The sequence below is a fragment of the Agaricus bisporus genome (genome assembly GCF_000300575.1).
Source record: "Agaricus bisporus var. bisporus H97 unplaced genomic scaffold AGABI2scaffold_6, whole genome shotgun sequence".
Lineage (NCBI taxonomy): Eukaryota > Fungi > Basidiomycota > Agaricomycetes > Agaricales > Agaricaceae > Agaricus > Agaricus bisporus.
The window spans coordinates 1551711-1565892 of NW_006267369.1; the positions used below are offsets into that span (position 1 = coordinate 1551711).

Sequence of the window (14182 nt, forward strand, 5' to 3'; positions counted from 1 at the left end):
CGGCAGCAGGAACTGCACTGGTGGACGGGGCGTTACTCCCGCTAGCGTCTCTGCCCTTAGCTTGCCGGCTGAAACCGGACTCGGGCATACGGGGCGTGACTCCCGCTAGCGTCTCGTTAGTCGCTGTCAGCTTGGAAGCCACCGACAGCTTAATGGGCATATACGAAGTGACTGGCTTACCTTGTTTACCAGTCTTTGATGGTTGAACGAGCGGTTTGGGAACCGCACTGATCTTTATGGGAGACGCGAACACCGGAGAGGTGGTGCCTGGATGTTGGGGAGTCGGGGGAAGGGGCGAGGCCTTTTTCTTGCCTTTGACAGCGGCCGGGATTCTCGGAGGGGACGCATCGACTTCCATAGGAGTCGGAGCGTTTGCTGGAGTAGGGATGGGGGTCGGCGTGAACGAAATGTTCTTCACCGGGGGGGGAGGGGGAACGTCAACCGGGGTACGGTACGTTGCTGCTTCTCTGATAACTGATACGATGGACTCATGTCCAACCTTGACTTCAGCCCACTCAGAGTTGATAAGCCTGCCCACAAATTTGGCAAGTTCGAGGGCGATGGCGTCCGGGTTAGTCGCCATCCTGGGTGTGATACGGGCCATGCTGTTTAGGATCCCGTTTAGATTTTCCCTGAAACCAGCGACTTGGTCGTCAGAAAATGTCCATGGCTCATCCGGAAGGTCGGGTGTCGAGCTCCGAATCTCCTCATCTACGATCTCGCCAACTATCTCCTTCGATTTGTTGACGTTCTCTTCAAACTGATTAGATGACATGCTGACGCCTGTCATGACTTGACTGTCCGTGTTGTTTGCCGCTCGGACTTTAAGCGCGTACGCTTCGGCTTCGGTAACTTTCATTACCCGGGGTGTAGTAGGGGTCTTGTCCAAATCGGGCAAGGCCTCGTGGGTTCGGGGAGGCGTGTGCGTGTCCCTCAACGCTGGATGGTCGAGGAGTGCTGGAGAGGGGGTGGGGAGCCCGTACGTCGACGGAGACGCATCAATGGGAGATGGGATTGGCAGAGTGGTCATGAGTTCCGCTGGAGGTGTTGAGAACTGATTCCAAAGGTTGGAGTCAGTCTGACTTGGTACGGCGGCGGCTTTTGCATCGTCGTTTTCTTCGTCGCTATCCTCTACAACTTCATCTTCGTCCGAGTCATCATCATATCTCCTCCTCAAAGCTCTTCTCTCTTCTATAAGTTCCTCAAGCTCTTTCTCGCTCTCCTGCGATGTGGGAACGGTCTCTAGTTCTGCTCTTTCCATGAGCGTCTTTTCCTCCGCGGCGATTCTTTCGAATCCTTCTTCGATGAAGTTCTTCCTCTTAGGCTTAAGAGCTTTTTTGATGGAGGATTTGACTGATGATTTGGCAGCATCGAGAGCTCCGATGAATCGAGAGTGCGTGCTACTTTGAGAGGCTCTGCTCCTGTGTGAACCCGTCGGAGATGACGGGCGGGATGGGCGGGCGGGGTACGGTCGATCACGGTAGTCGGCCATACTTGTGAACACTGGAGGGGTCGCGAGATATCAAGCGTTGTCCCTCAGAAACAGTATGTATTCCAACTAAGACGCTCTTCCACACCAAAGTCCCAAAAGGGAAGGTGGTGGTATAAGATCAAGAAGGAATGAGAGATGGTGATATTGAAGCCCTTGTGTCGGGCAAGGTAGAGACATGATAAGAGATTACTCCTGAGGTCAGGAACATGAAGGACTCTTGTAAACTCGACCGCTCTAGTCTCTTTTCCATTCACCACCGGTTGAAAGACAACAGACCCTACACCAGCTGAATAGACAGTAGAGTTGTCAGCAAGGCGGATAGGGATGCGATGAGAGGAGTAGGATTTGAACCAATGGCGGTGAGGAGTCATGTGGGATGTAGCACCAGTATCAGCCAGCCAGAAAAAGTCAGCATCAAGCTATAGTGGCGAGGATGGTGAGGAAGATGATGAGGGGGAGGATGAGGGAGAGGAATAAGCACCAAGAGCGGATGCTCTCAGTGGAATATCAGAGCCAGGAGAGCCAGAACCAGTAGAAACATCCCCAGGAGGAGTGGGTGGTGTCTTGACAGCTGGAAGAGCTGCACCTATCCCACTCAGATGGCCAAGTGGCCCTGTGACATTACTTTTAGATGTTCCAGGCAGTCTGGAGCGCTCCTGAGCGCGTTTTTTCGCGTTCTTTCGCTTCCTGCACCTCCTAGACATGTGCCCTACCCTCCCACAAAACGAACAAGCGATTGACACGTTCTTAGGGCCAGAAATCGGTCCCAGAGAGTGTGGAGAGGGTGTATGGCTGTCAGAGGGAGTTGTGGTCAATGTAGAGGCTCTCAGACGCGTCGGAGACGCGCCAAAAAGCGTCGAAATGGTGTCCCATGCGTAGGAAGCATGTGTGCGCGATTGCGAAGCCATAGACGTCAATTTGAGTGCAGGGGAAGGGATAGAAGTTGAGATATAGAGGGGAAAATGGTAGAAAGTGGCAAAAAACGCGTTTTGAAGGCTGTTAGAAGCCGGGGCCCATAACCTGTTAAGCGTAGAACGATAGCGGTTGCAGTGGCGATCCTAACGAGCCTAGAAGCGAGTCAAACGGATAGGAACTGACTGAGCAATCCCAAGGACAAACTGTGGATACACTGTAAGAAGCTGTATTAAGTTCTAATAACTTGTACTCACCTGTGGATACACTGTAAGAAGCTAAGGCCTCTGAAGCGTCCACAGGGAAGTTCAACCATACATGACTAAGCTATCATGTGACTAAACTCGTCCGCATATATCTAAGTCCACCAGTAACACTTGTAGACTGCTTGCTCACTCTAACAGAGATTCCGAGAGCATAGCAGTGATCCTCTCTCCCATAGTCCTATTAGCCCGTTCAGCAAGACCATTCTGCTGAGGCCGGTTCCGAGTCGAGTGACGTCTCTCGATGCCAGCAAGCTCAGTAAAGCTTATGAAAGCATTAGACATGTATTCACCTCCCTTGTCATCCTGTAGTGCTCGCAGTTTGACTCCGAGTTGAGTCTCAGCCCAGGATTTGTAGACTTTGAAGGCTTCAAATGCCTCAGACTTTGCTTTAAGCAGATACACTGCCCGAAAACGTGTCGAGTTGTCGATGAAGGTAATCCAGTACTTGTAGCCTGAGTGTGAAGCGACTGGGAGCAGTCCGTGAAGATCTGAATGCACCAGCTCGAGAGGGGAGCGATTGTGATTCAAAGAGGAGGGAAAAGGAAGGGAATGCATCTTGCCAGCTAGACATGGCTCACAGATAGAGTCAGGACATGAGTTAGACTCGAGTTTGAGCCCAGAAACTAGATCCTTACTGATCATAGACTTTACATCAGCGTAGTTGTGATGAATAAAGCGACGATGCCATAGCGAGAGGTCAACCGGGAGGGTAGAGACAGAGAAAGCAGTCTCAGAAGTCACAGTTGAGCCGTCGAGCTCAGCAGAGTTGTTAGAATGAATAGTGGCCGTGAAAAGTATTGTTCCCTTATGTTTGAAGTCAATGGATTGAGAGGAGATGGTGATATTGAAGCCCTTGTTACGGGCAAGGTATAGACATGATAGTAGATTGCTCCGGAGAGCCGGGACATGCAGAACTCTAGTCATCTCGACTGCTCTGACCACCTTTCCATTCACAACTGGCTCAAAGACTACAGATCCCACCCCCGAAGAATAGACAATTGAGTTGTCAGCTAGTCGGATGGGGATTTTGTGACTGGTATATGACTTGAACCAGTGCCAGTGAGGGGTCATATGAGAAGTGGCCCCTGTATCTGCTAGCCATTGGAAGTCAGCATCGAGCTGGAGAGGTGTAGAAGGCGAGGGTGAAGGTGAGGGATGAGGGGTACTTGCATTACCAGCAAACTTGGTGACTCTCTGCGCTTTTTCGGGAGCCTGAGTCGAGCTAGAGCTCCCAGACTCTTCCTGAGCCTTGTTAGCCCTCTTTTACGGAGTTCTAGGCTTTTGTGCGTCCTCCTGTGCCCGGGACTTCGCTCTCTCGAAGGTTTTGCATTCAGAGAACTTGTGGCCCTCTCTCCCGCAGAAATCGCAGGTTTTCGTCGCAAATTGGGAGCCAGAGCGAGCTGCAAGAGCCTGGGAGGTCCCAGAGGCGTCCTGAGCGCGTTTTCGACGTTGTAAGTCCTCAGTGACAAAGGCCTGATGGACTGTAGTCTTGTCCAGCTTGTCCATAAGCAATAGAGACGAAGTGAAGCCGGAAAACCCGTCCGGGAGCGCTCTGATGAGAGCCATAGAGGCTAGCTCATCATCTAGCTGCTCTAGAGTGAAGGAAGAGGGGCGGAGTTCCTTGATTTTTCGTTTAGAGCTCTCCACTCTGTTGATAAGGGATTGGAGTGACTCCTCCTCGAGTTTTCGGATGGAGAAGAGGTCATCATAGGCATTGAATCGCATTCCAGCCCTTTTCTGACAATGTACAGCCTCTAGAGCCTCCCACATCTTCACTGGGCTGTCCTGGATGCCAGAGAAGTGAATCCTTTGCTCCTGCTCAACCATAAGGTACAGCCAGCCTGCAGCCTTGTCCAAGCGAGCCTCAAATGCGTCCAGAGCGTCCGCTTCAGCCTGGGTAACAGGGCTAGAGGTGGAGGGAGCCTTCTGCCTGCCTGAGACAAGTCTCCAGAGCCCAGAGGCTCTCAGCCACGCCTCCATCTCTCCAGACCATGTGGAGTAGTTTTCCTCGTTGAGTTTCGCGAAAGTGGGCAATCCGGAGGCCATTGGAGTCGAAATGAGGGCAGGGGAAGTGAAAGAAGTTGGAGGGCAGGAAAGATGATTGGGGAAGAGTTGTAGTTGTTGAAGTAAACGTCGTTTTTTAAGCATTAGAAGCCGGGGCCCATAACCTGTTGAGCGTAGAATGTACGCAACGCAGTGGCAAGTCTAACGGTCCTAGAAACGAGGCGAACGGACAGGAACTGACTGAGCAATCCTAGGGACAACTGTGGACAGACTGTAAGAAGCTATATTGTGATATACTAACTTGTACTCACCTGTGGACAGACTGTAAGAAGCTAAGGCCTCTGAAGCGTCCACAGGGAAGTTCAACCATACATGACTAAGCTATCATGTGACTAAACTTGTCCGCATATATCTAAGTCCACCAACTACACTTGTAGACTGCTTGCTCACTCTAACACATCCTTACCAAGGCTGTGGCAAAGAAGGTAGTTGAGTTTGCTGTTCCACTATTGGGACTTGAGTAGACTGGCTAGATCAAGGGGGTGTGTTAGAGTGAGCAAGCAGTCTACAAGTGTTATTGATGGACTTAGAGATTTTTTTTTTTTTTTTTTTTTGTTTCAATCAGAATTTATTACACGGTGCCTGCACGCATACCGCGCAGTAGGCGGGGGCCCCCCTTCTACAGTACAAGTGCCCAGAACAACAACAAAGTAAAGAAACAGATAAAGAACCAAACTACACTATCACCTACCAACTACGAAACACCAGCGCAACTACCGACGTACAGGATGTAATACTACGGAATAGGGATACCGACCAGAGATGACTTATCCAGCACCGGCAACAGTGGTCATAGAAGCTAAGGGACTTACAAGTTGCCCCGCCTCCAATAATCCTCCAGGGCCCCCAAAGTGGCGCGCTAATTCCATAACGCCACAAAAGAAAAGAAATTATATAACCTACTAAGAAAATATCCCTAATAAGTCGACTTCACAACACATCAGTTCGTAAAGACATGAAAAATGGCAGACCCGCAGCCGTGGCCGAAGCTGAAGGAGAAAAAAGAAACGTATCCAAGGCCCTCGCGAGGAGCGAATGTTGCTGCGTGGAAGTAAGGTCACTTGCCGGACGTGGGCTTGGTGGTGCCGTCGCGCGGTTTGAATTGGCGGCGAAGCCATGCGCGATCGAAGCGGTGTTGCCAGAACGGGCACTTGGGATCCGTTGCGGCGTGTCGGCGTCTATCGGCGGGCCTGGAGGTAGTGCAGTTGACGCATTGATGAACGTTGATGCAATTTGCGGCAACGCTCATGGTGTGGTTGCCGGCGCAATGCGGCAATCGCTCCTTGAACTGTAACCACTACCTTCCTCTTTTGGAAGTCTCAGTGCTTATACTCGAGTAGCAATACATAGCATTCTACGATGGATACGCGCGAGGACTTTGAGGACTCGGGCGACTGGTCTGACGAAGGAGAGATTCCGGAAGGTATGTTCAACAGTGCGGTTGGACGTGCTCTTCTACAAGCGGCGAGGAACATGGAAGATGAACTCGAGCTCCCGGCGGCGTCTCGTATGACGACACCAACACCTTCCAGGCAGTCTGGGCTCCCAGACTCCTTCTTCACTCCCCTGTCCTACGCCTCGGGCTCCCAAGGTTCGGACAAACAATCTCCGGCACCGTTCCCGTCAACCCCGACACCGGCACCGACTTCCACCCCCTCCTCTGGTTGTTCCCGCGTCCTGACCGCTGGTCAGAAGGGTATGATCAAACTCATCAACACCACAATTCGCATGTTTGAGGACATCGAAGGTGATCACCCGCTCTACGCGCAGTTCACGGATTGCGTGGTGCGAGCAACACACACTATCATCAAGCATCGCGATCTTGATGATACGAAGATCTCTTCCGTCACAGGCATCGGCTCCTTCAGTGAGCAGCTCGCAATGATAATCGGGTCGGTCGATCCCCCGCCACCGGCACTCGAACCAACCCCTCCTCCTCCTACTCCCTCAGGTACAGCCACCCCTCGGCCACGGTCTCTGTCGGCCGACATGGACATGACCCCGCGAAAATCGAAAAAGGCGAAGCCGGCGCAGCCGACCCCCCCTCCTCCACCCCAGCCTCCCATTTTTGGAAAGGACCCTGTCCCTTCTAAGAATAACACGTACGCCAAGGCCGCTGCACGCCGTCCCCCTCAACAGCAGCCTCCGCTCCGCCCTCAGGCTCCCGCCGCTCCCGCGGCTGTCGCCATTGCCCCTGCGTCCAAGCCTTCGGGCAAAAAACGTAGGGCTCGTCATACATGCCACGGCGCTTCGCGCCGTGGCATGCAGCTCACTCCACCGGCCGGATCTTCTATCCGCGCCAGTCACATTTCCCCGGCTATGCTTGCCGAGATCAACAAGCACCTCCAAGATGATGTCAACTCTGATGTCATTCTCGAACATTCTGAGGACTCTGGATCCGGCATTTTCATTGCCGCGAGCCGGGTTCTTTCCTCTTCCGAGACCGCATATGTTCTCAAGCACATCCGGCGTCTCGTCACTGTTGCGGGCGTCGTGCCCATCAAATCCTCTCCCATCACTTCGACATCCTACCTCAAGGTCATCTTCGTGCCTATGATCCCCGCTGAACCGAAGGTTTGGCAATCCGCTCAGCGCAGCGCGTTTACCAACGCGCTTGCAATTTCACCGGTAGGCAAGGAGCTTTCTATTGCCATCAAACATGCCGTCCGTTTCATGCGGACTTCGGCCCACAGCGACACTTGCATCGCTTGGGTCGACATTTGCGGCAGGCAAGACGAAACACGACCACTCTGCCACAGACACTTCGTGTCTGTTCTGGCAGAACCGATTTGATAGGGATTGGCTGAGGCGCCAATTCCCTAAGAAGTGATCAGCGCGTGTCAAAACGTGTTTCGGGAGTTAGCGCCGGTTTGGCCTACCAACATTCGTTTTCATTTTCTTATGTCTACTCTCCGCTTGATTTTATCTTGGTCTCGCGTTCCGGTACTAGGTATGGTCTGTGCCTGGCTGTTTGATTCGTTCCGGGGCCGCACACTGATGTATCATTCTTTTTCGATCGGACATTTATTTTTTCTTTTTCTCAAAGTTAGCGCTTGACCTCGTCGCGCAGGATATGATTTCTTTTTCTGTTCGGGAACGCGTCATGGCACCCATATTCTCAGCATGTTGTACGTAGTGTTCGCATGTACTTATATCGCTGGAATAGAAGGCTTGAACAGCCAATTGATTACAAAAAAAAAAAAAAAAAAAAAAAGCCGGCGCGATGCGGCCCACCGCAAAGGGAACAGCGCGTAGACTTGGCGCGGCACTGTTGATGATGGTGACCCCATCGCTGGCATCGGGAGCACAGGACAGAGCCAGAATGGGGCTTAGTGCCCAGGATGCGGCAGTTAACGCCTGAGACGCTAACCACCTTGTCGATGAAGGCGCGAGCGCGAGCGCCCGACACCGTGTTGTGGATGTCGACCCATGCCCAGCATGAGCATCAGCAAAACGGTTTTTTTCTTAATCGATCTTAATTGGTCTTAATCAGTCATTAAGAAACAATTAAGAATCAATACCTGTCTTAATCTTCTTAATGATACTTAGGCCTGTGTATCTCAAGGTTCCTGGAAATGACTTAAAAGTTACTTAAACTGTACTTAGTTGATGTCTTTCTCATAAATATAAAAATGTTGACATAAAAATAAATTGATAAAAAGTCATATTAAAGTCACACAAGTACATATTTAAGACACTCAAGGTCAACTAAGACAATAATAAGAAGCTTCAGAGTGAAAGTGATTATATTAGCATAGTAGATATAATACATTGGATACAATCTATACAAAAGGATAGGATGGGATGATGAGGGAGTGATGATGAGGGAGTGATGATGAGAAAAGGAATAGTCTACAAGTAACAAATGAGTATGAAAACATACAGAGATAGAGAGCACTCACCAGGGACTAGAGAATGTCTAAAATCCCCCCAAAACTCCTCCATACATTCCCCAATTATCCCCCCAATTATCTGCTCAAGTATCCCCTCAAATAACCCTCTAAAAATCACCCAAAAAAGCGTCCAAAATAGGCAAAAAAAGTGTCCTAAACCAGCTTAGAATTAGCTGGGAGAGAGCTAGGGAAGGGAAGGGAAGGTACTCACTTGAATATAGGCCCAGGAGAGTAATGAGGAGGGAAGGGGAGGGGAGGGGAGGGAGGGGAGGGGAGGAATGATGGTGGTGATGAGGAAGGATCAACGGTCATGCTCGAAACAGAAGTTCAACATGTCACATGACATCATGTGACTGCTGGACTTGGGATTTTCGAGTCAAAGTTCCTCAAAACATAGGTAGGAGATATTTTCTGGTCATTTCTGCATAGAATTTGATGATCTAAAAGTGTATTCCTATATTTTCGAGGTCAGGGAGTTTGAATATCTAATTAGATTCTTTGTTGGATGAAAACCTATTGAGATATGGCACATTTAACATATGATAAACACAAAATTGCGCTGTAGCTCCTCTAATTTTGATCGGATAATAAAACTAAAATCAGATTCGAATTCCTGGACCTTGAATACATATAGTTGCACTCTTAAAACATGAAAATCGGCGCAGGAACCAGTATGAAATGTGACATTCTTGTCATGTTTTTCTATATCTCCATAACTGGTATGTTTTCCGACAAAGACATACATATACACTTATGTTCTTTTAATATTCTAAGATTTGTCGTGATTTTTCCGTAATTTTACAAGCAGTAGAACAGAGCATACAACATAATGTCTCTCTAAACATGTTTTATAGTGAACATAAAATTGTTTACACTCGAAAAAGTTGATGATCTTGTTTCACTTTAAGCTTCTGTTGAAAAAATCTAGCTCTTTTAAACATTCCTTGATCCTTGGTTTTCTTCTTTTTCTCCTTAAGCTAAGTATATAATGTTTTGTTGAGAAGGTCAAGTCTTTTTAGTGTTCTTTGGTTCTTGGTTTTCTTATCTTTATCTTTGAGCTGAATTTCTAAGAACTATTTAAGTAACCTGGGTATTCTTGGGCTTCTGAACCTTCTTTATGTTCTTAGCTTGTCATTAAGATAGTCGAAGTAGCTCTAAGTGGCTCTAAGTAGAATTAAGAAAAATCCCGTTTTCCTGATGAGTCAGAATGGGGGGAAGCGCGCATGAAGCGCGGCTTGTGCTTGATTAGTTTGGCCAGTTCGGAACCGACCGGTGATACTTTGAGCGCGTTGATGACCTCGGGAGTAAATGAGGCAGCCGTGATGTTGAGGCCCGGCAGCGGAATGACTTTGATACCATGGCGCTTTGCGCCGTGTGTGGTGTGGTGGTGTCGGCGGCTCGACTTGCGAGGCGCTGACGGGGCTGCAAAGGAGACTGCGGGGGCACTTGCTGGGGGAGGCGCGCGCTTAGATGTCTTGGGCTTGAATTGCTTCAAGCCCTGAAGGGGAAGGGCGCCAGTCTCAGTCCGGACAGGTTCCGGAGCCGGAGGCTGCATCGTGACGTCAGAAGAAGCCGGCTCAACCCGGGACTTCTTCTTCAGCGGTTTGGATTTGGCTGATTCAGCGGGTGGCTGTGCGTCCTGCGGAATGGGCAGGCGCAACTACTGCAGGGGGGAGGGAATCACGAAGAGAGGGGATTATCTTCATGAATGCTGTATGGATGTCGTTGAGATCATCATCCATGATGGCGGGAAAGCCTTTGAGGAGTTTGGCTTTCCAATCTGAGGAGCATAGCGCCATCATAAGCCCTACGCTGTTGTCGAGGAGTTCCGTGATATACTCCACGGCTTCGCTACTGTCCAAATGCTCGGGAGAGCTAGGATGGGGGGTGGCGGACTCGTATTTGAGATCCATGGAAGAGTCATCGTCGCATACCAAAACGGCAGCAACAGACGGGCCGGAGGACAAGGATCCCGACATGTGGGACCGCTTGGAGAGCACCAACAGTGAAGGCGACGGCGCGCGGGGAGGGGAGGGAAGTGGGGCCGATGGAGACTCCGCCGGGACCAAAGGATGGGGAACGCTGGGCGGTGTCTTGACAGCCGGCAGGGCTGCACCTATCCCAGTAGATTAGCCAGACGGCCCTTTGACATTTTACCTTTATCAGTATTGTCGGGTTTGGCGGGCAGAAGCGACGCCGGAGGTGATGGACGAGCCCCCGAGGGGGCGGTAGACGGTGTAGGATTCTTCTTGCGATGCAGAGCGGGCATTGTACGATGTATTGCTACTACTGTTATGAATTTACCATCCTACAGGAAGGACGTCATTATGCTTACTCATTTCCACATACCTGGATATCCTCTGGTCCACCTACACTTCTCCCATCATTCGTTCCCTTGTCACTTCTTCTTTGACCTTACCTTGTTTATCTTTCTCTTCTCATGATCATTCCATGATTGATCTTTCAGGTTACCTTTTATATCTTTTTGTTCTCATGATCAATCTTCTATTCTCATGATTGATCATCTTCCTTCTTTCCACATGGTCTTGCTCCACTACCCTGAGTACTATGACTCACTGTTACTCAGCCCGTTCTATACTTAGTTAACCTTGGGTAGATACCTTTACATATATAAGACTACTAGGTACTGCTGTATTCCTTACGCTTTACCAATTGTATCTTTCCCTTTCTCTTACTCTCTTCTCACTCTCAAGTCTTTGTCACTTGTCTGCAACCTGAGTCCTACAGACTAAGGTCGTAACATCTGGTAAAGCGTCTACACCTCACCTTGCAGACAGCAGCTATCGAGGGCTTGCTGTAGTGGTAGTGCATACGGCAGAATCTACCAGTTGAACGCACTTGCGTTGAAGGTCGCTCTATTGTGTCGTCACCCACATTTTTGAACGCCACTTTGCGTTGAAGGTCGCTCTATCGCGTCGAATTTTTTACAGAGTACTTAACTCGGGCACTATTGCATGCCAAGTCGGAAACAGGATCTACAGAGAATGATCGAAGAAGATTTGAACATCTACCAACAGGAGACATTACAGGAGCTTGAAAAGAAAGCTGAGCACGAGCATCTAAGGCTATTACAACAACTTCAACCGAGACCGGAAGAAGAAGACGAGCAGATTCAACAGACAGTAGAAGAGAACCATCACTCAGAAAAGGAGGACGAAGACGAACCAACCAGTCACTTATCACTTGAAGAAGAAGAAGAACTTGCCAACAAATTAGCAAACATGTCGACCAACGATACCTTCAGAGCTTTAATCCCCGACCCAGGAAAGTTTGAGGGAAGTAGAGAGAAGTTTGAGGATTGGTGGAGGAGTATCCAACTATTTTTGACATTCAACAAAGTCACCACCGACAATGACAAGATCATCGCTTGCATCTCGCGGATGCACAATGGAACAGCGGGAGCACTAGCCGCTCTAGTCGCTGACAGAATCAACGGTAACAACAAGATATCATGGAAGGAGTTTGAGAAGGAGATGAAGGAAGCTTTCATTGATGGAAAAGAGAAGGAGAAGAGCGAAGTCACTATCGAAACCCTAGTCCAAGGAAGAAGGCCCATTATCGACTACCTGGTCGAATTCAACTTGCTAAAGAACAAAGCGGGCACAGACGATCAACACGCAGTATTTTTACTCAAGAAGAACGTTTGGAAGGATATCATACGAACCATCTTATCATTCCCACCCACCAATCTACCCACCAACCTTGCCGAATGGACCAATGTAATCAAGTCGGTTGGAATAGGAGCTGAAACCATGCACATGTTCGACAAACACACCTCTTCTGGAGTAACCTATGGAGGAAACGGCCAACCAATGGAGATTGGTAGTTCTGAAACTGCTAGGGCCCAATTCTCTAATAACCAGAAGAAATGCTTCAATTGCGGAAAGTTCGGACATTTTGCCAAAGACTGCAGGCAACCAAGGAAACCAACGACTTGTTACAACTGTAACCGCATAAGACACATTGCCAAGTATTGCAAAGCGCCGAAGAAAGCTAGAACTCGAGGATTTGCTGAAGAAAACCCTCAAGAGGAGGAAAACGCAGCCGAAGAACAGGATTTTGTCGACGGGTCAACCTGAGTGCGAAGGATCGACCCCTAAAACGTAGAGTCTCTCACCATGTATCACCTATTTCGAAATCTACCTATATTATCCCTTTCAAACGAGACTCGAAGCGCGAAATCTTGCTAGACGCAAATATCAAAACAAAGAATGGAACTAAGACGGTCAAAGCCCTTATCGACTCTGGAGCACATATGACGCTAGTAGCCAAAGGATTGGTTAAGAAGGAAAACTTGGAGAAAACCAAATGACAACATCCGATCAAGATGAGAAACGCAGACGGAACACCAACATCAGGAAAAGGTAAAGTGACTTAAATTTGACTTATGCAAACTTATAAAAATCATAAGTCAGTATAAGTCATTTTTGCATAAGGCATGTCACCGTCTGAGGTTCTGACTTATGCAATACTTAAGTAAATCATAAGTGCATAAGTCACAATATGGTCATAAGATTCAAGATTATCATAAGTCATGAGGATTTATCTTAAGTTGCATAAGTAAGTACTTAAGACAGTAAGAGGATGTAAGAGAGTATAAGCTCAATCATAAGGAACATCATAATGCATAAGGAACAAAGAATTATATTCATATAGTAAATACAATACATCATGTATAATACAGACTTCCTAAAGAGGAAATAGACCCTGAAAAAAGCGGACAAGAGGGATATGACAGCAGCCAGGGGGGTAGAAATGGAAGATGGGGGGGGAAATGATGAGAAATGTGATTCTAAAAGTAACAAATGAGTATGAGTAGATGAAGAGTCAAAAAGCACTCACCAAAGACTAGAAATCCCCCCAAAACTCATCCACATATCATCCTCACATCTCCTCTCAAAACCCTCCCAAAATAGCCCTAAAAAAGCGGCCTAAAAAGGCAAAAAAGCGTCCTAATTAAGCTGAGAATCAGCTGGGGGAGAGCTAGGAAGGTGATAAGGATGTTACTTACTAAGTTACAGGCCTGGAGGGCAAGAAAGGGGGAGGGAGAGGATGGGGAGGGGAGGAATAATGGTGGTGATGAGGAAGGATCAACGTCGTGCTCGAAACAGAAGTTCAACATGTCACATGATGTCACATGACTGCTGGACTAGGGATTTTCGAGTCAAAGTTCCTCAAATCATAGGTAGGAGATATTTTCGGGTCATTTCTGCATGGATTTTAATGATCTAAAAGTGTATTCCTATAGTTTTCAGGTCAGGGAGTCCGAATATGTTGTTAGATCTTTGGTTGGATGAAAGCCTACTGTGATATGGCACATTTAACATATGATAAACACAAAATTGCGCTATAGCTCCTCTAATATTGATCAGATAATAATTGTAATGACAGATTCGGATTCCTGGACCTTGAAAACATATACTTACACTCTTCAATCATCAAAATCGGCACAGTAACCAGTAGAAAACATGTCATTCTTGTCATGTTTTTCTGTATCTCCATAACTGGTATGTTTTCCGACAATGACATACATA

At 48.4% G+C, this 14182-nt stretch overlaps 5 protein-coding genes across 5 annotated transcripts; 1 reads left to right on the forward strand and 4 right to left on the reverse strand.

The window, feature by feature from the left end:
• Positions 1–1911: 1911 nt before the first annotated feature.
• Positions 1912–2400, reverse strand: AGABI2DRAFT_118893 (hypothetical protein; the record flags this gene model as incomplete). Its single annotated transcript, XM_006461972.1, has 1 exon — positions 1912–2400. One exon carries the CDS (start codon positions 2398–2400, stop codon positions 1912–1914), a length of 489 nt encoding a protein of 162 aa, XP_006462035.1.
• Positions 2401–4230: 1830 nt separating this feature from the next.
• AGABI2DRAFT_55823 (hypothetical protein) lies at positions 4231–4548 on the reverse strand (the record flags this gene model as incomplete). The annotated part of the gene is made up of 1 exon (XM_006461973.1): positions 4231–4548. A coding segment is annotated over one exon (318 nt), but the record flags the coding sequence as incomplete, so codon positions are not given.
• Positions 4549–5791: 1243 nt separating this feature from the next.
• Positions 5792–8173, reverse strand: AGABI2DRAFT_70540 (hypothetical protein; the record flags this gene model as incomplete). The annotated part of the gene is made up of 3 exons (XM_006461974.1): positions 5792–5978; positions 6139–6186; positions 7926–8173. Coding segments are annotated over 3 exons (483 nt in total), but the record flags the coding sequence as incomplete, so codon positions are not given.
• A 1628-nt stretch (positions 8174–9801) lies between these two features.
• AGABI2DRAFT_143745 (hypothetical protein) lies at positions 9802–10896 on the reverse strand (the record flags this gene model as incomplete). Its single annotated transcript, XM_006461975.1, has 3 exons — positions 9802–10266; positions 10292–10743; positions 10785–10896. The coding sequence occupies 3 exons, from the start codon at positions 10894–10896 to the stop codon at positions 9802–9804; spliced, it is 1029 nt and encodes a 342-aa protein (XP_006462038.1).
• A 706-nt stretch (positions 10897–11602) lies between these two features.
• Positions 11603–12960, forward strand: AGABI2DRAFT_143746 (hypothetical protein; the record flags this gene model as incomplete). Its single annotated transcript, XM_006461976.1, has 2 exons — positions 11603–12470; positions 12815–12960. 2 exons carry the CDS (start codon positions 11603–11605, stop codon positions 12958–12960), a joined length of 1014 nt encoding a protein of 337 aa, XP_006462039.1.
• Positions 12961–14182: the final 1222 nt, after the last annotated feature.